Genomic DNA, 23,578 nt, shown 5'->3' on the forward strand with positions numbered 1-23,578 from the left:
TCCCCACCCGGAGACCACACGGGAGAAAACTAGGAGCTGCTACAGCTGTGAACCACCCCACTTCTCAGGGCCTTCGCCAGTGGGCTCGGCACAGCCCGGCTCGCGGTCCTGAGTGTGGTTTAGGGCGGCTCCCTGGCCTCTGCCCCCTGGTCGCCACAGCCTCTCTGCCCTGCAGCAGCAGGGACCCCACAGTGGACTGCACAGCTTGAGGGTGGGGTGGGCACGTGTAGTGGGACGCCCTCTCTGATGTGTCAGTCACCTCCGAATGTCCACTCAGGCCAGGGCAGGGCCAGCTGGGCCACTGTACGGAGCTTCACTTTGCTGGAAGGCTCTGGTCCTCCCCTGTCCCTTATAGGTGCAGCTGTGCATGCACTGGCCAGAGCAGGAGCCACCGCTGCTCAAGGTCCTCCTGCCAGGCCCCATTTCACTGGGCACCAGGCTGCCTGCGTGGTCCCACATAGTGGGTCTCCTTGGGGCCGTTCCTCAGTGACTGTGGCCCCTGCACTCGCTGTCTCTCCAGGAACTGCTTTCTCCAAGGCTCCCTCGGCCCTCTTGCTCTTTGGGAGGAGGAGGGGCCCCGTACAGAGGTGCTGAGGCAGCTGCAGGGGCTGAGTAACCTCGGCTCTTCCGGTGAAGGCAACAGTCGCCGGCAGGAAAGCAGGCGTGTGAGGGTGGTTCGGCAGATGCGGCTCAGTGGGGAAGGATGAAGATTGGTGTGTTGGTGAAAGTCTTTCTGGAGTGACTGGTATTAGGGTCCAGGCTGGAGAGCAAAGAAAGTGAAACCAAAACTGGTTTAAGGAAGGGAGAAATGGTGGGCTGGCAGAGCCGTGGTCAGAGTCAGAGCTTGCCAGAGGTGGAGACAGAAGGCGGGAGTGGGCACAGTAGTGTGGCCCACTTTCCAGGTGTGTGGCACAGTCAGAGGACCCGGGAGTGCTGCTTCCAGAGTCGAGGAGAGGGAGAGGGAGCTGGCCCAGAAGGGGGTTGGGAACTGGGTGTGCTGGGGAGGGCCCACGCAGAGAAGCAAGAAGTTGTCCCTTGTCTGACACTTGCTGGGCCGCAGGAGGCGTGAGGGCAGCTGCAGCCAGGCGTGCGGGGCCCACATGAGGTGGGCAGGCTCACCTGCTGTCCCTTGAGCAACACCGGTCACTGTCCAAAGTCCAGCTGCCTCTGGGGGTCCTGGGGTGGTTGGTCCCACCTACTCTGCCTTGAGAAGAGACAGCTCCTGATCTGACCAGGGGCTGGAACTGCAGTGTGAACTCAGATCTGCAGGAAAGATGACGAACCGTGGAGAAAGGGGAAAGCAATCACACCTGGGATTCTAGTGTGCTGCCATCCTCCTTCCTAGGGCCAGACTGCTCAAGGCCAGTGGGACGGGAAGACATCATTAGGAAAAATAAAGTGAAATACACAGTTTGAATCTTTGCCATATTAGATTAACCGACTCCTTAATTGCTCTGAATTCAGATACCTTGTCAGTGCACGCACACTGCCTAAGAAGGGTAATAGAAATAAAAACAGCAACAATTATTGCTTTCACTATACTGGACACGATTTGCCAGGCACTGTGTCCTAACGGGGACGATTTCATTTACTCCTCCCAACAACTCCTCACACACGGGGCATTAGCTCCCACCTGCACACGAGGTGCGTGAGGTTTGAAGGGACCAGGCGACCTGCCCCGAGTGGGCCGGGAGGGGCAGAACCCAGGGCTCTCTCGCTTCTCAGCTACCTCCTTGTTCCTGGTCCCAGTGCTCTACGGCATGACAATATCCGTGCGGCGTGGTGCAACCGCAATGCTTTTCTCAAAAAGATGAAACAATTTTTTGGAAAAATTCTACAAATGGTTATTTGAAAATTAATAAAAATTTAAGATCATTGATTTTGCAAAAAGGTAAAAGTTGCAGCTGTGATAAAAAGGCTTCTAAAATCGGACATTAAAGGTTGATTCTTTCAGAGATCACAGTGAAATCCGGGACAGCAGAATTAGAGCTGTTACAGCTGTTGTCATGAACTCGCATCATACAAAATAGTCTCGGGCAGCACCAAAGCCCTGGCAGAGATGTGCAAAACCCACAGGGTGAACCTCCAGTCCCTCCGGCCTGGGAGGGTGGCGAGGGTGAGGGGGAGCAGGGGAGGGGCCCCTGGCATTGAACGGAATTGCCTGGCTCTCTGCAATTTCCTCGGGAGACTGGACGGCCCAGAGGACCTGTGGGTTGGTAAGAAACCCATCCCCGTTATTCGTGATCACGTCTCTGCCCCTCAAACTCGACCCAGGAACGTTCAAGTTGGGAGGGCCTTGGTCCTTTCATTTCAGCCTTTTGGGGGACCCTTCACCCCTGTTCCGGCCCCTCACCCATCTTCTCTGGCAGGCGCCACCCGGCTTGGGACCCGCAGGGGGAACCTTCCCACCCTCCGTTCCTGGAACGGTAGAAGATGCCCCCTGTGCTGCAGGCTTCGTACACGTAACAGTAGGGCCTAAAGAAAGTCTTAGGACTCACCGTGGTCAGGTTGACATTTATAATCTTGTTTTTAGAACCTCATCTAAATTCTTGTCTATATTTTCCCTAATTTTTTTCTAGCTTAGAAAGTTTAAAATGCTCTTTGCCTTTGCCTTAACAAGAAAGGATGAGTTTGACTACTTGCAATGGAAGACCACCTAATTCCCGGATGTAATAATCTATTCACCTGAAGGGCTTTGGCTCCTGGGACAAGCTGTCCATCACTCTGAGCCTTATTTGGTTTTTCTAAGATAGGAGAGAAAGGATGTTTCACATTCAGGTCCCTATTCTCGGCTCCAAGTATATCAGTTGACCGAATTTCTGAAATCAATTGTTTTTCTAAACTTATTGCCAATAAATCTGACCCAGTCCAGATAATGATTTTGAATCCTGGACATTAGTAGCTTTACCTAAGTTCAAGGCACAGAATGTAAATACAGATGCCCCCAAGTCCTCCCCTGCTGTGCTATAGTGAATATTCAAGTTCTGTTGATGATGTCTCTGACCTTAACACAAATCAGACAACAATCACGGGAATCCCTGTGTGATACACTGGACCAGGGCTTACCAAGAGATGCAGCTGAGTGAGAAACGGGACCATGGGCTCTAGACCTAACTTGCACCAGACCCCAGTGAATTTCCTTATCTCTATTTCATACAACAGATGTGGAGATCAAATATCCACAGAAAGCCCCTGACCTGCAGAAGACTACTAACGCCTGGGAGCCCCTGACCTCCCTCCGCTCTGCAGCACCAGGTACCTTTCCAGGGTCGCAGCAGGAGAAGGGCGCTTCCCTCCCGTCTATGGAAACTCTGACACAAGAAACAGCCCTCAGGGCCTCCCAGTCAGAGTGGGGGCTCTGGGCTGCTTTCAGTTCATCCTCCAGTAGGGGCCTGGGGCCCGGGCCCCTCCCAGCCCACCTCACCCACCTCTGCTCCAGGGCTGGCTGGGAAAAGGCATCGTGCTGGTGTTGCCTATGCTGTCCCCTGAGTGGAAGGACAGCTGCCTCTGGACCTCAATGCAAAGCATGCTCCGGGAGTTCGGGTCCTGGTTTTGCGGCTTCCTTAACCCGCCCGGCCTTCCTCACTGCCTCTGAAGCCCGTCTGTAAACGCCTGCAAAAACCCAGCCCCTCCACGAGAGCAGGAACACGCTCACTTCCACTCGGGCACTGACAGGCTGTTGGTCGGCTTCCGGTGAATTCGACAGACTGAAGCCAGGGTTTGGGCACAGCACTGGGACGGAGACCACGGACACGGTGTCACCTGCTCTCACAGACGGAGACGGGGTTTCCGTGACCTCAGCCTGAGTTACACAACAGGACAGATTATTTAGATGGCAGATGAGCTGTATCCCATGACCTGCTTCTCTGTGGCCATCTTACTGCTCACTGTCATCTCCCGAGCACTGGAGAGGGGCGAGACAGTCTGTCAACCTGACGTGTCACCTCCCCCACACAGCACACCTGGTAGGGCCCAAAAGAACTGCAGAAAGAGCAGCTCTTTCTCTCACTCTTTCTGGGCTCTGCTTTTCTCTATTAAATGCAAAAACTGCTGATAAAGTGTAGAATTTAAGAATATGTTTTATGGCACATCTCGCAGTTTAAATGGTGTCACTTACGAATGCCATAAACCAAGGTCCCAGCTTTCCCTAGTTACCAAAGCTTTCAAATAAACCAACAGATAGTAAAACTCCCATAAATTAATTCAGATATCATTATTTGTTAAATTTAAACAGTGAATTATCCAGTGACATTTTCCCCAAAGTCTAGGTCAGTTAGACTTGACCAACTATGTCAGGGCTCTAAGGATTTAAAATGCTGGTCTACAACTAGCATTAAAAATGACCTGACTTATTAAGAAAACCCATTAAAAGCATTTCAAAAACAAAGTCTGGTCCAGTAATTTTATGTCATGTAAAGGAATCCTTTCAAGGGACTATAAAGTTATGCAACATCAAAAATTATAAAATCATTTTTGACTCAATTGCTTTTGTTCCTCAAATGGGGGTGACCCGGAATGAGGCAACTGATACTTGGGAAGAATATTTACAACAACGGCAATAACCTCATGCACATCGGCTAATATCCCTTCAGTAAGGCTAAGACAAAACAGCAAAGAAAATGATAGAAATTTAATTTTTTTTTTTAAAGAAAAAGGTATAGGGATAACTTTTACTCACACTTATTTAAACAAGTGCTAAAAATTTACGAGTGTAAAAGCAAAAGGTTTAAAGGCTAACTACTGAACATGACACTGTTGTTAGACAACACAAGATGGATCAGCTGTAAAGTGAGTTGCTCTTTCAAATACGTGGTCTCTCCAAATGATATTAAATATGGTGATTCAATGATTAAGTATGAAATGTTTCCCATCAGAAAATCACACGTGATTTGTGTGTGGAGGATGGACTCAGAATAGTGACACTGCGATGACAGGCAGAGAGGGTGTCAGTCCATTTGCGGCTGCTCAGTATAGAGCGGAGGGTACAGCCCACTGTGAGGCTGCGTGTCACGTCCCCAGCAAAAATGGTCACCGTGACCACACATCTTACTGCTGCAGGGTTACACACAGGGCAGTATAAATCACCATTGTAATATTTATGATAACTTCTTCTCTTGATCCAGAAGCAATTAAAAAAGCATTTTGAAAATATATTCTCTAACACCCTCTTTAAAATACGTCTACGGGGCCAGGCATGGTGGCTCATGCCTGTAAACCTAGCACTTTGGGAGGTCGAGGTGGGAGGATCACTACAAGCCAGGAGTTTGAGATTAGCTTAAGCAACATAGCAAGACCCTGTCTCTACAAAAAAATTTTAAAAATTAGCAGGGCAGGGCATGGTGGCATTCACCTGTAGTTCCAGCCACCGGGGAGGCTGAGGCAGGTGGATTGGCCGAGCCTAGGAGTCTGTGGCTGCAGTGAGTACAGTAAAGTGAACTGTACTCTAGCCCAGCAATAGAGCGAGACTCTGTCTCAAAAAAAAAAAAAAAATATATATATATATATATATACACACACATATATATATGGATCAAGTTTATTTAAAGTGAATGCACAGAGATAACGCACCAAAAAGAAAATTTCCCAATATTAAAACTTGATGATGCTTTTTAATTCATCACAGAGAAAAGAATCCACCAAGAGTAGTAACTACTTATTTTTGCTGAGTGTTCTTTGCTTTTCCGCGTGCTCCACAATCTTTTCCTCCACATAAAGACCCTTCCGCTTTCGCACCGCGTTCATGTACTTCCGGGCCTGGTTCTCAGAGTCGGCCTTTTCCCCAAAGTGCAGGTACTCCTCCTCGGTGGTCGGCACCCAGAAGGGGTCACTGGGAATGATCTTGTAAAAGAAGGCGACAGAGCATGCTAGGTTAGCCAAACGTACTTCAGCTTCAAACCTCATCCACTGAGCTCCCCAATTTACACAGTCGTAGCTGATGAAGAATTTAGGCAATGAAGAGCAGAACTTGCTAGGGATAGTAATCAACAAAAATGAAGAATCATGGAGATGTGAACAAATGGAAGCAGATCCAATAAAACTTATAACGTATGTATTATTCTTTGCTTATAGAGTCATTTCATAACACTGAGGAAGGAAAGTATTAATTTTTAAAAGCTCTCGTTTTTGCTAAGATATATCTCAGAGTTAGTGTCTTTTCATCAATTCTGCTTTTGTCTCCAACAAAGACCGTCACGTGTGAGCATACTCTCCACTATTCTGAGCTTTGGCTCTAACATTCGAACGGAGTGCCCTCCGCCCTGCGAGCTGGCCAGAGACGGGCACACATAGCCTGCTTTCCTCGTTTCTCTGGCCCAGGCCTGCTCGCTGCTTTGACGGTGAGGAAAGACCAGCCCAGCGCAAGGCTTGCTGAGGACGTTTTCCTCTGAGGCCATCCTTTGAGAGGAAGGGGGAAGGGCAGAGCTTGGAGAAGGAACGTTAACCTGAAAGCAAGACTGCGCAGAGGGGCTCAGCCCCTCTTGGACAGCCAGCAGCCAAGCCATGATGTCCAAGGAGCTGGTGAACCTGGACATGGACCTTCCTGAGCTCCACACCCAAGGGACTGATGCCAGGACAGGGCAGGACAGGGACCATGCGCACGCTGAGCACGCCCCCGTTCAGCGACGGGGGAACCACTCCTGATGGCTCCTTCAGGGAGACGAGGCCCCGTGAGCCTAATGCGTCCTGGCCTCTCTGCTGCCTTACTCGTGGTTCCCCACGGGAATCCGACTGGTCAATGTGAGAAGAGGACACAGACACGGGTAGCCCGGCCTCCCCTTCTTCCTGTTCCTGGAAACAAGCCATGCACAGGAAGCAACAACCCCCTCTGCTCTGCCACGGTCACAGAAGCAGACCCTGCGCCTCTGGCAGGAGCCCTCCCCCGCCCAGCCGAACTCCACGCTTCAGAACTAGGCCTGCCCACAGATGAAGGCCACACTCTCCAGGGTCAGCTTTATTGGTAAAGACTTCATGTCTTACTTTTAAATTTTCTCTTTTTTTAATTTATTGGGGGAAAAGGTTATTATGTGGGCACAAATCACAACACTTTTCAATTCAAAATATAAAATGAAAGAAAAATATACTTTAACATAGTCACTGTTCAAAACCGAATAGAAATTCCTGCGGACCAGGAGGGGAGAGGTTTTTAGAGGGGGAGAGGGAAGCCCCACCCACAGCCCATAGGGAGCCAAGGCAGATGGGACCCGGGAGGGCCAGGCTCTTCAAGCCCACTGAGGCTGGGCCCAAAGCCACCTGCCCGGGCATGTAGGGCCCAGCGCCACTCACTCTTCTCTGTGGGTGGAACATCCCCATCCGCTCAGGGCTGCGGCCACGAGGCAGGAGCGGGCAGCCCCGGAGACCAGCCCTGGCTGTGCTGAGTGTGCTGTTCTATGCCACCTGCACCGATGGCGGCTCTGAGCCGAGCCCAATCGAAGGACACAGCGGGAACTACGGCGCTGGGGAGGGCAGACGAGATGACGACTCGCAAGGCCTAGCAGGGAGGCCACCGCGTAACAGAGAACATGGAGGAGCCCCGCAAGTAAGAACCGCAGAGCACAAAGCCCAGAAGGAAACCAGCCCCACGACAGCTGGCACCAGACTCAACACGAGGGAGAACTCGTACCCCAGCCAGGATGGGCAACACAGGAACCTGAAGAACCTTACAGTCAGCATCGGCACACTGAAAAATCCTCAAATAAGGGGGGGCGGACATCATCTACTAAACATTAGATAGTTGTAAAAAAGAAAGAACTAGAAATACTAGAAAAAATTTGGACATAAAAATAACAAAGAAACTAAGTAGGCAGATTAAAGAGAAGACTGCTGAAGAGATATTAAGTGAACTAAAAGACAGACTCGATATCCAAAATATATAAAGAATTCTTACAACTCAACAGAAAGGCAAAACCCAATAAAATACTGCCAAAGGACTTGAATAGACCTTTCTCCAAAGAAGATACACAATGGCCACCAAGCAAATGAAAAGATGCTCAATGTGACATTAGGGAAACGCAAATCGAACTATAATGAGATACCACTTCACACCTGCTAGGATGGCTATAATAAAAACAATTAGAAAAAAAAAAAGAAAATGAAATGTTGATGAGGATGTAGAGAAATTGGAAGTCTCATACACTGCTGGTGGGAAGGTAAAATGGTACACCCACTTGGAAAAAAGTTTGGGAGCTCCCTTAAAAGTTAAACATAAAATTATCATACTCCTAGGTACATACCCAAAAGAACTGAAAACAGGGACTCAAACAAGTACAGGCACATGTAAGTTTACAGCAGCTTTACTCCCAACAGCCAAACAGTGGGCAAGCCCAACTGTGCATCGATGGGCAGGTGGACAGACAGGACGTGGCGCACCCACAGCTGGGTACCACACAGCCGTGGAAAGCAGCGAAGCACTGGGACACGCTCCAGTGCGGATGCGCCTCCAAAACACTGCGCTAAGGGAATCCAGGCACAAGGCCACACAGCGTATGACTGATTCCACAAGCATGAAATGTCAGAATAGGTAAATCCATAGAGACAGAAGGCAGATGGGTGGTTACAAGTGATTGAGGGTAGGCAGGAGTGGTGAGAAACTGCTAATGAGAATGAAGTTTTACTCTAGAGCGAGGGAAATGCTTCAGAGGTGGGGACTGCATAACACTGTGAATGTGTCAAATGCAACAGGACTGTTTACTTTAAAATGATTAACGACAATCATGTTATATGAATTTCACTTCAATAAATTATTTTTTTATAAAGATAGACTTACAGAAATTTCCCAGAATACAGCACAGCGAGAAAAAGATAAAGTATGAAAGGAAAGCAAGAGCCATACAGTATGTGCGGGGTATGCCTAACAGGAGTTCTAAGATCAGAGCGCAGAGAACAGGACGTGAGTCCTGGGCGGGACAATGACACAATCCGCCCCTCGCCACGGTGCTGACACGCTGGGATCTGTGAGCACCGCATCCCCCGACGCTCTGTTCTGACCCGCTGGACAGGAGCGGACAGGAGGTGTGAGCCACCGCTGTGCTCTTGCTCCTGAACAAAGGCCGGAACGAGGCAGCCACCTGTGTCCTGGTGCTGAGGCGGACACAGAGACGGCGCAGAGGAAAACCCAACTGCCTGCAGAAGAACGAGACTGAGACCCGGCTGCACGTCAACGGCAGATGCCACAACACAGCGACTGCTGCAGAGGGCGAAGGAACCCAGGTGTGAGCCTGAAAGTTTTTATCTAGTTAAATAAACCATTATCAGTGAACCAAAAAAACCCTCTGTTAAACACAGGCTAAAAACATACTACTCACAGATCCTCAACAAAAGAACTGAGAAATACCCTTTTAGCAAAAAGAAAATAACCCCTGAAGGGAAGAGCAGACTGTAGGAAGTGAGAGCAGCCAGGGAAGCACAGAAGTGGCACCAGCAGCCAAAGTCAACGTTCTGGTGGTGACAGCAAGGCTACAGAAGGAGTGTCTTGAAGTGAGGCCCCAGTTGGAGGCTGGGGGACAGGGGCAGGAGAGGGGACAAGGTCCAGCCCTTGGGGTGAGTGGAGTAGCAGACAGGGGGACTGGATGAGATTCAGACCGGGACACTGCAGCTAGCATGAGGAGCGGGGGGAAGCCCAGTTCCGCGGGCTTGGCAACCTGAGGGGGTTCCTCTGGGTCAGGGGGAGCAGACTGTACTGCTGTGGGCACACAGGTCCCCAGAGACTCAGTTCTGAGTCACCAGCCGTCACGCTGACCCTGCATCGGCAGAGAATGTTAGAACGTCACCATGCTACCAGCCGGGCTGAGTCAGTGCAGGCTCAGGGTCTGGGCTGGGCAGGAGGAGGGTAGGTGGCTGCCATCCAAAAGCCACCCATCCAGGCTGAGGGGCAGGGGTAGCTACGAAGGGGGAGCACAAGGGAGCCTCGTGGTGATGGAACAATTCGTATCTTGATTACGCTAGTTACATAAAACTACACACGTGATGAGATTTTATAGAACCCCCAGACACATGTGTGCACCACAAATATGCGGGGCAGAAGCAAGCCTGGATTTTTGTCAGTGTCACTGAGCCACTGCACCAGACCTAATTGCTTAAGCAACGATTATTACGGCTTTATGGTCCCTGCAGCTGGAAACATTCATGACTGCACAGGACTGCAGTGGAGACTGAAGAAGGTACTACATGAACGTCATGCAGTAAAGCGCCTGGCACATCCTAGTTCTGCTTGGCTCCAAAGCTTGCCCTTTTCCCATGACAGCAGACTGCCATGAAGACTGGACTCATCCAGACACAAACGGCCCCGTGGTTCTGGCCAAGTCCAGCGCGCGTATTGTGACGGGTGGAAGGTGAGTAAGCTCCGTGGTTCCCACAGTGTCTGTGGCCCGGCTGGGTGCTGCAGTACAGTTACGAGGGACGCTGATGCTGCGGAGAACGGGTGACGGGTACACAGGGCCTCCCTGTATGTATTTTTTGATAACTTCCTATGAATAAAATTATCCCAATTTTTTAAAAAGCCACCCATCCACAAGTTATAACTGTGGGTCAACTGTTGGGAGGAGGAATTAAAATTCTCAACCTCTGTAAGAAACACAAACTGCTTAAGGAATTGGTTGCTCTTCCTTGCTGGGAGCAGAAGGGGGTGAGGGTGGTGATGTTTGCCCCTTGTGCAACCTAACAGGCCAAGGGAACGCGAGGAGGGGAAGAGCCAGGAGTCTGTGTGAGCTCAGCTCCAGAGAAGGGGCGTGGGGGACAGACACTGAGGCCAACATGACCGTGGTGCGAGGGTTGACAGCGCTGGCTCTGGAGCCAGGCGGGCTCAGTCCAATGCGACTTCCCCATCCACTGAGCTGGGTAATCCTGGGCAAGTTATTTCAAGCCATTTTGTGCCTCAGTTCTCCCACCTGCAAGGGTGCAACGGTAAAAGTCCCGGTCTCATATGACTGCACGGGGACTGGATGAGATCATCAGCTGAAGGCGGGAGCCGTGCCTGGGGTGCAGGAAGGCACGGCCCCACCCTCGCCATCATAGTGCCATGTCAGGAATCTAGGACTTGGGTAACAAGCACGAGCACACGTCAGTGGAAGGGGAAATCCAGAAGGTAGGTGGTGTCCTCCATGCGCTTTCTGTGAAACCATCAGGCTAGGGAGACTGGAAAAACAGCCACTCGAGCAGCTGCTGCTGCATTCTGTGGCCTAGCAGATGAGTCCCTTGGCTTCCCCAGTCACCTCTGGGGACCCTGTCCCAGCCCTCCCAATGCTACCATGTGTAAGAGCACAAACCAGTGCCCTCAGGTTAAAGCATGTGAGGAACCAAATGTCATCAGTGGATATGTCTACAAAGTGATTACCAAAATCTCTAAGGGTGTCATTCGCAAAGTACTGGCAGGTTGCTGGGACCCTGCCGTATCTAAATTATAATGTATATTGTACTGGGGGCTTCTCTGCAGTCTAACTTAGCAAACTTCTCATTTCCAGAGGGAGAAAATACCCAAAACAGCATCAACAAATGAGCTAGCAACAGAAAAAGGGAGACAGTAGGAGGAGTCAGGCAGTATTGGGATGAGGGAGCCAAAGACCATATAAAGTCAGGACTCCTCTCTCAGAATCTATGGTCTTGGAAGAGGAAGGACTGCCTGGACCCACAAGCCACGTGACACACATACTAGAAACTGTTATTTGACTTTGAAGGTCCCAGCTGCCCCAGCTACTCTAAGGCTACGTCTGGCCGGGTCGCTGGCCGGCTGTGTGGCCTTGAGTGAGGTACCCAAGCGTCCCGAGCTCCAGCCTCCAACACTCTTGCGGAGTGAGACTGACCGAGGACCTCCGAATACAAGAATCCTCCTAAGAACTTTCATATGTCCCCTCATTCGATGCTCAGGGCGCGCCCAACTCGGACCAGCTGGGCAGTGGTGTAGACTCACCTGGGAGTGAGGCCTCCCTGGGGGCCCCGCAGGGGTGCTACGCCCTCTTTTCCTTCCGCCTGGGCCTTCGCTGCGGCTTGATCTCAGGAAGATACAGGTGACTATTTTTCTTTGAGGGTGTTGCCCTCGGTGTACACCTGATAAACGTATGTCAACTGAATAAACTGCTGCACACCTGCCTGGACTGCAGAAAGCTCAGATTATTAAAAAAACTCTCCCCTTCTTCCCGAGTCCCCGAACTCCTGCACAAGCAGACAGACTGTGAGCCTCTCAGGAAAATCTGACAAGGTGTCATAACAGGGGGGGCCGGGACTGCTGATCCGGAAGTCCCCAGCACTGGTGCACGGATGTACAGGTGCCGAGTGGCCTGGGGTCAGGACAAGGAGGCAGCTGTGGGTAGAGATCTTGTAGCTGGAGGCAGATGGCTGGTATTGGAGATTCCTGAAATCGGCTGGCTGCCACCACCACCTGGCCCTCCTGGCCAGACAGGACTAGACCAGACAAGCCACTTCATGGGGCAAAGCCCAGGGAGGACGCAGAGGGCACCAGGTGGAGGTAAGGCTCCATTTTTGCTTCCCCCACCACGAGGTCACAGAAGCCCTCTCCTTCTTAGAGAGGGGAAAGAGAAGGAAGTCAGGAAACTAAACATTTACCTGGGCAGCCACCCAAAAAAGCCACCTATCCTGTAAGGGAATGCAATGTCACTAGCATTAGCTGTCCCTGGAGCCTTCCCCTCACCAGCTGGAAGACAGACCCATCTTGGAATACAAAGAAGCCACATGTTCTTAGTAGCACCAAGTTGTAGTGGTAAATAAATTTTAAATTCTGTTAAAGCAGAAAGCAACAAATTGTAGAGAGAGAAATCAAAGAAGTGCTAGGTGAGAGACACCACACTCAGACTGGCCAATTTAGGACCAGAGTCTGTTTTGGAAAAACAGAAGACTGAAGGGTTGAGGCCTCTGAGGCTGGCTCAGTCTGCCTCCGAGAGGCCCCAGGAGCACTCTCTGCACTCACCAGTGCCCGCCCTGGGATCCTTTTGGCGACTGGGCTCCAGACTACCCCACCCTGCGTGCTGCCCGCGTGTCCTGTGTCCGACCCAAGCAGGCGCTCTACTTTCACCTCCACTGCCGTTGTCTCTGGGGGACATCCTGAAGCCACTTGCCTCCACACGCCACACGCACCCTGAGAACAGCACCCGACTGCTGGAGGCTAGTTAGTTGTGAGTTTCCTCAGTGGGACGAAGATGACCTCCCGTGGCTGTCCCCGCTGCGCTCTACAGAGAGCCCCTCCAGGCCACAAAGCGGGGCTCGCCGTCAGACGGAAGGAGAAGGTGCCTCCTTCCCACCGGCTCACCAGCATTCATCTGCCCGGACTGCGAATGGATTTTGACAACTCAGCAGACCGGGGTCTGCCAGCTTCTAACCCACAGGAAGGCACCAAGTGCAAGCCGTTGCCCCAGGTGTTTAAAAAAAAAAAAAGCCTAGAAGGAAAGTTTTGGGCATTTCACTTTAATTTTTTGCCCAATTTTCACTATGATTATGGCTGGCAGGTGGGAAACACCATGTCCAAAATAAACTTCTCCAGTGCTATTGTAATTACTTCTTCCTTACCCCATGTGAACTCTATCCCACCCCTCAGGGTAATCTCAGTATTAAATGGCAGATCCTGAGGTTATGCTGACATACATGTACAACAGCATTGGTTGGTAATATTTTTCTTTCTGTGCCTGTTATTAGCTCCTTTTCTTCCTTTTTCATAGAAGGGTAAAACATAGAAAGAGAAATTATGAGATTGCTGACTTCAAAGGTTTCTTCATGGAAAAATGCCTGTAATTTTATTTTCTCTATTTTTTGAAGCACTTTCTCTCAAAAGCTCTTGATTGTAAATTATATGGTGTAGTAGAATACAAATGAAAAAAAACGCCTTGGAGTGAGAAGACAGATCTCAACAACTGTGTTATTTCTAAACCTAACTATGGGGGGAGAAACCAAGACAGCCAAGAAATATCAGATCAATGACATTTAATTATAACATAGTTTTTAAGACTTTCAAAGATTGGAAGCTTTTGGGGATAGGACCATGACAGGTGGCAAGGACATGACAGAAGGATGGTACAAAACTAGAGCAAAACTTTTCTTGACAACATTTTTCTCTAAAATTATTTAAGAGCCTGATTTTTAATAAGTTATAGCTAAATCAGAAACTGATATTTTTTAAAACCTATTAAGTGTATAAGATCAATTTTTAGTCTTTTAAAAAATGATGAGATAAAGTAGATTGAAAACCATCAAGGCTTCCATGCAACAAAAATTGCCTTACTTGATAAAACCTTGCTGTTTTTATACTAGTGGTCCCTAAACATCTGTTCTCCCCTTTTCTTTGCTAGGAGATACTGAGGGTGGGCGTGTGGCCAGCTGGGCTCAGGGGACACAGACACACTTTTTCTATAAGGAGCCAGATACAGTAAACAGTTTCGACTTGCAGGCCATATGAGCTCTGTCGCAGCTACTTACTCTTCTTGAAAGCAGGCATAGAAAATGCGCGAATAATTGGATGTTTGCTTGTATTCCAATAAAATTTTATTTAACAAAGCAGGTAATGAGCCATAGTTTGCTGACTTCTGACTTAGTTAAAAAAACTACATATCCCAGCCTCCTTGTGAGGAAGGGCCTTGTCAGATGTGGTCATATGGCTGGTTCTGGGCAAGGGATGAGGATGAAGTGATGTGCGCAAGATCTGGTTTGTGTCCTCAGAGGAAAGGAGCACGCCCGACTCTTCCTCATCCCTGTTCTGACCGCTGGAATGCGGAGGGGGAGGCAGCTGCTCTGGAGATCGGCAGAAGCCGAGCATGGAGAAAGGCAGCAGCCACAGTCAGCTTGGGCTCCCGCCACAGTGAGCCACATGTGGGCCCTGCACTGCCTCCCCAGACTCGAAACAAAAATAATCTCTGCCTCATTTGAGACACTGTATTTTGGGATCCCTTTGTTAAAAGCAGTCTTACCTGCTTCCTAATTAACATATTTGCCAATTAGGAAATGGGGGGAACTTTATGGATTTTTTAAAAGATATACTTTGTAAAATCCCTTTCAAGGACGAGACTGATGGCTGGGCCTGGTGGCTCATGCCTGTAATCCCAGTGCTTTGGGAGGGGGATGGTGGGGAGGATCGCTTGAGTCCAGGAGTTCAAGATCAGCCTGGGCAACATAGCAAGACCGCATCTCTACAAAAAAATAAAAAAATTAGCCAGGCATGGTGGCATGTGACTGTAGTCCTAGCTACTTCGGAGGATGAGGGAGGAGGGCTGCTTGAGCCCAGGAGTTTGAGGCTGCAGTGAGCTATGATCATGCCACTGCACTCTAGCCTGGGTGACAGAGCGAGATTTTGTCTCCTAAACCAAAACAAACCAGACTGTAAAATGATGAGATTTTAAAACAAAAAATAGAATGTATGAATTCAAATGTATCATTCCTCCAATAACGATGCCATTACAACAGCTCTGAATGCCTATTGTGCAACTGCATTTACAGATAATCCCAGTGATTACTTTAACCTACACCCTCCTTGTTCTGATCAAACACACTGTAACCCAGTTTCTGCACAAGTGCTGGTCAAGGCCATCTTCATGAGATGGATGACCTGTCATCTCTAAGATATTCAGAAGCATAAGCTGCAAGTTCTAAAGGCAGTTTTCACCAAGGGCAGCACCAATAAAGAAAGTATTCTGACTCTCAAGGTCATTAAGTTGAAGTGGAATAAATCTCTCTCCAGTGCTAAGTATCATTTAGCCACACTGCTCTGTAATCACACCTCTGGTCACTAAACCCTGTGATAGAGGACTCTGTACCCATGTTTATCATCAGAAACATCAGTAATATACTTACACTACTGACACAGTTCCTATTCTTCAGACGATGTCTTTTTGACCCATCCGTTTTTTGTGTTCTTAAGTAAAGGTTGAGTACCAAACATCAAAACCTAAGCTAAAAAGCTAGAATTCTGGATAAATGAGAAATAACTACCCATAAGCTTGAGGATTAACAAATAACTTAAATGTTCTGAAGCTAATGTTTTCTACATAATGAAATGCAGCAATGATATCTATTCAGATGCAAGAAGCCAATAAAACCATCAAAACATCATTTGAGTTTTTAGACAAAGATGCAAAAAAATCATAGTAAATCACCGTTAAAATGCAGAGTTTGTACTGACCAAAAAGTAAAAAAAACCTAAATCAGAGCATTAACCTAACCTTGGTTCTATCAAGCATGAAGAATGTACAACTTTTTTTTTTATTTTGAGGAAAAGCAGACACAGTCGAGTGCTTTGGACTAGCAACTTCACTTGCATCCATTTAGCCAACATGAATTTGCTGAAGTAAAATCAAATATGCCCTGTCCAAAGTCAGTTTTTCTAGAGTGTCACCCTTTTTTACTTCACTGATTCACGTGATTATAAATTTCATTTTAAAAATAAAGTCCTCCCTCAATTATTCTCATTCTCCATTATCATCTATATTTAAATTCTCCATTTAAAGTGTTCTAGAGAAAGGGACCCATCACGCTAAAGAAAGTGAGAGAAACAAGAACAGCTTAGCAGTGGACCTAAACCAGGAGTTTTGCGGACACAGAGCTGAAGGAAAAAGCCCTGGATCGTTTCTGGGAAGCCCAGTGCGACGCCACGGTGCTGGAGCGAAGCCAGAGGGAACACGCTGGACACTCAGAACCACACACAGGACAACCAGCTCCACACCAGCGCGTGCTGGCCGGGCACGGCGCCAGGCACGAGGGTACGCACTTGACACCTCCTCTCAGGGCTGAAAACGCGCAGGGCGGTTCCCCAATCTGTCCAAGTAAGCGGCAGAATCACTATTGGAAACTAGGACTATCTGACTCCAAAGTCAGAGCTTCTTCCACTAAACTACAAACCTCCCTGGTAAAAGTGGATAATGTGAAGTTATTTAGAGTCCCTGTAAACAGTGACAACAAAAACTACTTTGTTAAAAAAAAACCTTTCCACTTAGATCTTTTAGTTTAAAAATTCTATTCCTGACCTTAGGCTTTTTCTTGAAACATAAACTTCCTCACCAGGTTTTCTCCTGTGGCGCCCGCCCTCTCACTGCATGTCCTGTTTAGCTGGTTAACAGCTACTCTTCCTTTTAGGATTTGTTCAGGAAGTGGCCTGACCTCACCTCCACCTCCTGTTATTATTTTTCCCTCTACCTTAAAGGACTTATAAATTTCAGCATTCACAATCTTTCACAGAGTGTTCACAAATGTGCGTCTGTTAGGTTGTCCCTTTTGATTACAGATAAAATTTGCCTTTTCACCTGCGTTTACCCACTGACAGGAAGTGCTCTGACGCTGAGCCATTTCATTCCATTCTCTCCAACACCTGAAAGCCACAGAAACCTTGAATTTCCATAAAGGTAACTGAAGAATCTAATACATAATAACTTAAAGCTATGCCTTGCAAGAAGCATAATGCTCCCCTCTAAATGCTGTGGGTATTTTTTCCCCCCAGAAGAGACCAGGTCCTTGAAATTCCACTTTCAAAAGGTCTGTGAATTTCCTTTAAAAATCTAAAATATATATTTAGAGGGGAAAAAAAGGATTAAGCTTCCTGTATCTTAAACTTTACACAAAATAAAAAGAACGAGAGAGAGAGAGAGAGAGAGAGAGAGTATTATAAGCCACATATGACCTCAGGATCATTCAATCTGGATGAAAAACATCACTTGCTTTCTCCCATCCATTTGACTGAGCTGAGCCACAGGAAGGCCACAAGGCATGATCAGCTTTGTTCGCTGCTCTGGGCCAGTTCTGTCGGAAGCACGTTCACAGAGGAGGAGGAGGAGGAATGGGGACTTGGACTCTCACCTCCCAGTGGCTGAACACCAGCTGTGGGCTGGCCAGGCCGCTCGTCCTCTTCCTGATTTCATCAGCAAAACCAAAGCTCTCAGCAACAGGCAGCACAGCCTTGATGATGAACATGTCCGTCCCTTCTTTCATTTCTTCTTGAAGCACTCGACCTTCTCTCTTTGACAAGACAGCATAGACTCGCCCTGCAAAGCCATAAATCTTGTAAATTCATTGACTAGTCACATGGTTTGAACCACACAAAGACATGATTACTCATATATTCTCTAATAATCCACTAATGATTAAATTTGTTCTCAATAATTTTGGTTTACAAAAGCATGGAAAATTTAAATGTCTATTTAAAAATAAAGCATGATAATTACGGAAAATTAGAAATAAAATATAACAAACTGCATTTCCCAAAGACAATCCCCACAACACAGCATGAGAATCAGGAGACTTGTAAAATAATCTTTCAATACAATTTCACCTATGAGCTGTCTTTAGGTTTGAAATCCAACAAAACAAGTGTGACTGGGCTTTGTATATATTAAAATATTTTAATAATTATGGGACATGATTGATGTGACAATCATAATTATGATGACCCAAGCTATTTGGGCCTAGTAAGCAACAACTAGCACAATGGCCTTTTTACACTAAAAATTAAAACCACACATATATAAATGTTTGCTCATATTTTTCTTAAACTGATTATATTTAAGTGGCATGAATATTAAGAGTTTTATTTTGCTGAAAACTGATAGTGTTTGGAATCCTTAATGTCTGGTAACAATTTCTAGTGCCACATCACAAGAATTCTACCGAATTCTCTTGGCTGACACTTTTGTCTTTAGACACAATTATGCCTTACACTCGGGAGGAAACATGTTCCTCTCTGACTGGCCCCCTGTCTGAGTGTCTCTGGGTGCTCAAAGTATCTTTCCTACTAGTGAGCAGAACAGACCCTGCGAGGACCAGAGATAAACTGAAATCACACACAGTCATGAAGAACTTGCTATAGCTAGCAGATACTCTCTGAAGCCTCCTCTTCCACCCAGTGCTTAAAAAATAATTTTCATTACAGAAGTGATCTACCCATATATTAACCTTAAAAATGTACGACATTGTAGTTAAGCTGAGCTACAATACCCTATAAACAAGGCATGGAGTCCTGGCCTGGTCTCCCTCAGTGACAAGGCAGTAGGTCTCGTTGTGCATCCACCCATCCACCTTTATGTGTTTATTGTTTAAACTAGGAACTGAGGACACAAAGCAAAGTGGTCTGACTCCTAAACTTTTCTGATTCTTCCCCCTGGTGGTGGCTCTCAGGAAGGATAAAGGAAAACAAATGGTAGAAACCCCTTTCTTCGTGTTATAAGGCTTTAAGGGAAAAAAACCAAAAAATAAAACCCTAACAATTCTGATGGGCCATCACCATCTGTAGGTTTAGCTTAAAAACAGATTAAAAATTCCATTAGTGATCAAAGGCACCACCTCACCCTCGTCTACTTCCCTAGCTAGCTGCCACATCCGCTCCTTCCCTGCTTCCCCGCATTTCTTAAACTGGTAGCTTCTCACTTCTTCACTTCGTGCTCTTTAACTTCTCAGGCTTTCCTGGTTGCCCCAGGAACTGCTTCCTTGAAATCACACAATCATTTCCATATTCCTAACCTAAATGCCTTTTTCTCAATCCTCATTCTCCATGATTTCTCTGTGCTATTTGAGGCTACTGATCAATACCTTCGCTACCAACTCTCTCCAATCTTAGAATCACCACGTTCTACCACAGTAAAAGTTTGTTTAAGCTCTGCTTATCTTCTAAAACTCAAGTCCTTCCAGGGCAGCCCATTCTGTTTGGACAGCTGTTGGCAGCTAGACAATTCTCCAACCCCAAATCTGTTCCCCTGAAGTTTCTAACCATCAGTACTAGTTTTTATCATATGGGGCAAGTTTAATCCCTCTTCCACAATCAGCCTTTAATCTATTTGAAGACAACTATTTTGCCTTCTCTTTTCCAGGGCAATCTTTTCATGACATGACCTGCACTTCCCATTCTACCCTGGCCACTTTCCTACTTGACTACTACGACTTATTTCCACCTCTCTTGGAATCTGGTGCCCAGAAATGAAAAAAATATTTCAGGTACAGTCTGAAAAGCTCCGAGAAGAGGAAAGAGCAGAACAACTATTATGTTCATTAGTGACCCCCTTCAGGCTACGTATTATTTGCCTGAGATACACAGGGGAAAAAAATCTTACCATAATAACTAGTACGTGTGAAAAAGTAATCTTCACTACTTCATTCCAGAAGTTTTAAGGTCTTCTACGGAAGTAAATACACAACAACAGAGGTAAAAAAGAATGAGGAAAGTGGGGCAAACAGGCCGTGAGTGGAGGCCCAGCAGGGACGAGCCACCTGCCCCTCCCCTTCATGGGTCACGCCAGCAGGCTTGGATCAATAATTACAACTGAAACTGAATGTACTTAATTACGCAATTTTGATCCATTCAATTTTAGTTCCACTAAAACTACATCTTAACACCAGGGTATAGTGAAGGATCACCAAGCAAAGGAAAATACTATTATAAAACCTTCCAAATACACTTCGCTCTCAAGACAGGTGTGTCCCATGCTTGGATGCATTCAGGGACCCCTAAAACTGAGAAATTAATGTAGCCATACCAATGACAATTTCTGATGATGTGGTCCCGACTGTAAATACTTCGATCCCCCTTCCACTGGATATCTGGTCCATCGTATCTTGGTCATTTTTTTCTTCACTCAAGAAAGACCCAAATGCCCTACTGTATGAAAGGCACCGGGGAAGAGGAACTTACCAGGAAAAACCAGCAACAAAAGGATTACTCAATCAAAACAATTTTGATCGGGGCTCACTCTTAAGGACTACACTGTGAACACCTCAGCTTGTATTCAAGGCCCTCTGAGACCAGCCACCTCACTCCTATATCACTTCCGCTCCTGCAATGCCACAGCGCAGGACCTGTGCTCTAAACCTGTGGTCCCCGACCCCCTGGGGCCCTGTTGGGGACCAGTCCGCAGAGCTCTGCTCGCCCCCCTTGCCTTTCTGTGGAAAAACTGTCTTCCACAAAACTGGTCCTTGGTGCCAAAAAGGTTGGGGACTGTGGCTCTAGCCAAGTAAACCACTCATTGCCCACAGTACACATTTAAGGTTTTCCAGCTCTGAGCTCAGTGTCTTCAACCTAGAATATTCTCAGTCCAACTCTGTATTCCAATACTTCCATCATTCAAGGCCCATTCAGAAACAACTTGCTCCATGGAGGTTTCTCTGATACCTCAAGCTCAAAAACAAATCTCTTCACCATTTGGGCTCCACTGAGCTGCACCTGTTCTTTTATGGCATCAAAGATTCTTGCATATACATTTTCTTCTTCCGTAATAGGTAGTAAGATTAAACCTGTAGATTCTACAATCTTTTTAAAGCTGGAAGTTTGGCAATTAAAGGTATATTTTTTTTTTTTTTTCAGAACTTAGGACAGGAAGAAGCTGTCCACAGCAATGTTTTCTCTAATAATAAACAAAGAGGAAACAATGTGAATTTCCAATTAGGGGATGATGGTTAAACAAATTATATGGCACATCAAATTGACAGGATATTATACAGAGGTTAGAATGAAAATTATGAATACTAAGTAGCCAAATGAAAGCATGCTTATAAAATAAATAATAAACCTAAAAGGCAAAAATATTAAATTACTTCTAACATAAGGCTACAGCTTTCCAAAAAGTCATATTATGGAGAAGGATTATAAAAGAAAACAGAAAATGAAAGGCTGATTTCCAAGGAGGAAGACCTTTCTTTCAATTTGTGATTTCTGTTATTGTTGAAAATACATGAGGGATAACTTCAATTAAAAACATACACACACAAAGAAATTGGTGGGCACTTCTTATTCTTATAAACCAGGTCACACTAACCTCTCTTCCTTTTGTCACAGAGATACGAGACTGCTAAATCAAGCAAATTTGGCTGACAGGACACAGATGGGCTTCAAACAGGAGACAAAACATGCTGTGGACATAATGGGGAACGTGGGCTGGTTGCTACCATATAAATGATTTCAGCTATAAGTTTATAGGAAATTGAAGTTAACAAGTTGACCCCACCCTGCAAGGAGGTCTTTAGTGGCTCTGCTCACAGCTTGTGTGTCATAATCAGTGACTTAAAAGATTCAGAAAGCATGACAACCAAATCCAAAGTTGACATGAAGCTGGCAAGCAATAAATACTTTGAGGGTCAGGATAACTAGGTAAGAATCCCAGTTTGTTTGTTTTCTTTAAACACAGGGTCTTGCTATGTTGTGCAGGCTGGACTTGAAGTCCTGAGCTCAAGCGATCTTCCCCCTCAGCCTCCTGAGTGCTGAGACCACAGGACTCAGATTTAGCCAGACACAGTGTGAGTAAATGCAAGGGTCTACACCGGGTTCAACCAACCGAGCATCCAGCATTAGAGAGGTAATGCTGAACAGCAGTTCCTATAAAACCCAACTTGAAGTAAGTTTACTTAAAGCTCAGCAGTAGTTCTCAGTGTGCTGTGGTACAAAGAAAGCCAATTTAATACTACATTGCTGAACTCAAAATTATTCCATCTATCAAAGCCCATTTCAAGTATCATCACTTTCAAGAGACCTACTGTTTCAAATTTTGCTAATCCCAATTTCTCATGAAATTTCACTAGAAAACATGTTTGTGTGCTAAATTCAACTGTATTTTACCTTCTCAGTGTTTTGCATAATTAAGCTCTGTCCCCGTAAGCCATCTCCGGAAGCAGGAATGTTTCACACACTGTTGGCACATGCAGCCCATTAAATCTTTACTGAATTGAATTATGAAATGCTGATGAAATGTAAGAAGAACCCAAGTGTAAAATAAGAAAAGGTTTTAAAAAGTAAACAGTGATACTTATTAAGAATGTTTTCGACATGTCAAAGTACATATGTTCTGACAATGTTGGTATTTATTCCTACATGTAAAAATTAAAGGAAGAACTATAGTAATCATAGCTATGATTAAAACTATAATTTGTACTGTCTAATAAAAAAGAGGTATTTTTTAAACGTGAGGTTACTGCCAATGATAAAAAAAAAACAATGAAGAGCAAAAATGAAAGAGATTAACAGATTAGAAGAAATACAAAGAGACAATTCAATAATAAGCAAAAACTCACAGCATTTCTGATGTACAATCAAGCTCATTAAAGGGAAATTTCATAGGCAAAAAATGATACTAGAACCACACTTTTAGAAAAGTTGATTTTAAAAGAAGAGCATTTTCTTGGGATTATTTCCCCAGATAAAATGATTTTGAGATGATTATTTTCCTACAAAATTTCCACTTTAGCCATACGCAATTCTATCCATTTATAGAAGAATTTCTTGTTATAACAATCTGTGTAGAAAAAACTAAGTTTTAAAAAAAGACTAAGGAAACTCATTTTGCTAAATAAAAAAGACCTGAAATCAACTTGTGCCGATTCTTAGAGAATTAAAGTAACAGTCAGCAAAGTCTGAAGTCTTCTCAGAAGATCTCTAAACATCCAGACAGGAAAGCAAAAGGCTTCAGGAACCCAGAAGTTCTTTTCATTTCTCTTTCCTACTGAAGGGCTTGATTTAGAAAGAAAAGGAAAACACAAGTCAACAACTGACTATCTTGCTAGACCTTGCACACTAGCGATTGGCTATCAATATCAGAGCCCCTCAAAAGCAATGAGGAAACAAGCCTCGGAGGGGATATTTCAGATCAAATCTAAACACAGCTTCTCTGTAAGGCAGTGGGTGTGG

General features: G+C 46.2%; 1 protein-coding gene and 1 long non-coding RNA gene across 4 annotated transcripts in view; both read right to left on the bottom strand.

Annotated features, from left to right (window-relative positions):
* Nucleotides 1-588: 588 nt before the first annotated feature.
* LOC123645062 lies at nucleotides 589-3,815 on the bottom strand. Its single transcript, XR_006737395.1, has 3 exons — nucleotides 3,429-3,815; nucleotides 1,120-1,263; nucleotides 589-760 (listed from the first exon to the last, which is right to left on the bottom strand). It is a non-coding gene; the product is annotated as an uncharacterized LOC123645062 (long non-coding RNA).
* Nucleotides 3,816-5,517: 1,702 nt separating this feature from the next.
* The window catches only part of EFL1 (elongation factor like GTPase 1), a 127,508-nt gene continuing 109,447 nt past the window's right edge, over nucleotides 5,518-23,578 (bottom strand). For 2 of the 3 annotated variants that reach the window (XM_045561563.1, XM_045561564.1), the window contains exons 19-20: nucleotides 17,776-17,960; nucleotides 5,518-5,838 (exon numbers count right to left, since the gene is read on the bottom strand). In XM_045561563.1, the coding sequence (XP_045417519.1) occupies nucleotides 5,650-5,838; nucleotides 17,776-17,960 (374 nt within the window). In that variant the 3' untranslated portion in view covers nucleotides 5,518-5,649. Of the gene's footprint in view, nucleotides 5,839-17,775; nucleotides 17,961-23,578 lie in introns of those variants that run through there. The other variant, XM_045561565.1, reaches the window with a different exon arrangement.

This window comes from Lemur catta, chromosome 9 (genome assembly GCF_020740605.2).
Source record: "Lemur catta isolate mLemCat1 chromosome 9, mLemCat1.pri, whole genome shotgun sequence".
Lineage (NCBI taxonomy): Eukaryota > Metazoa > Chordata > Mammalia > Primates > Lemuridae > Lemur > Lemur catta.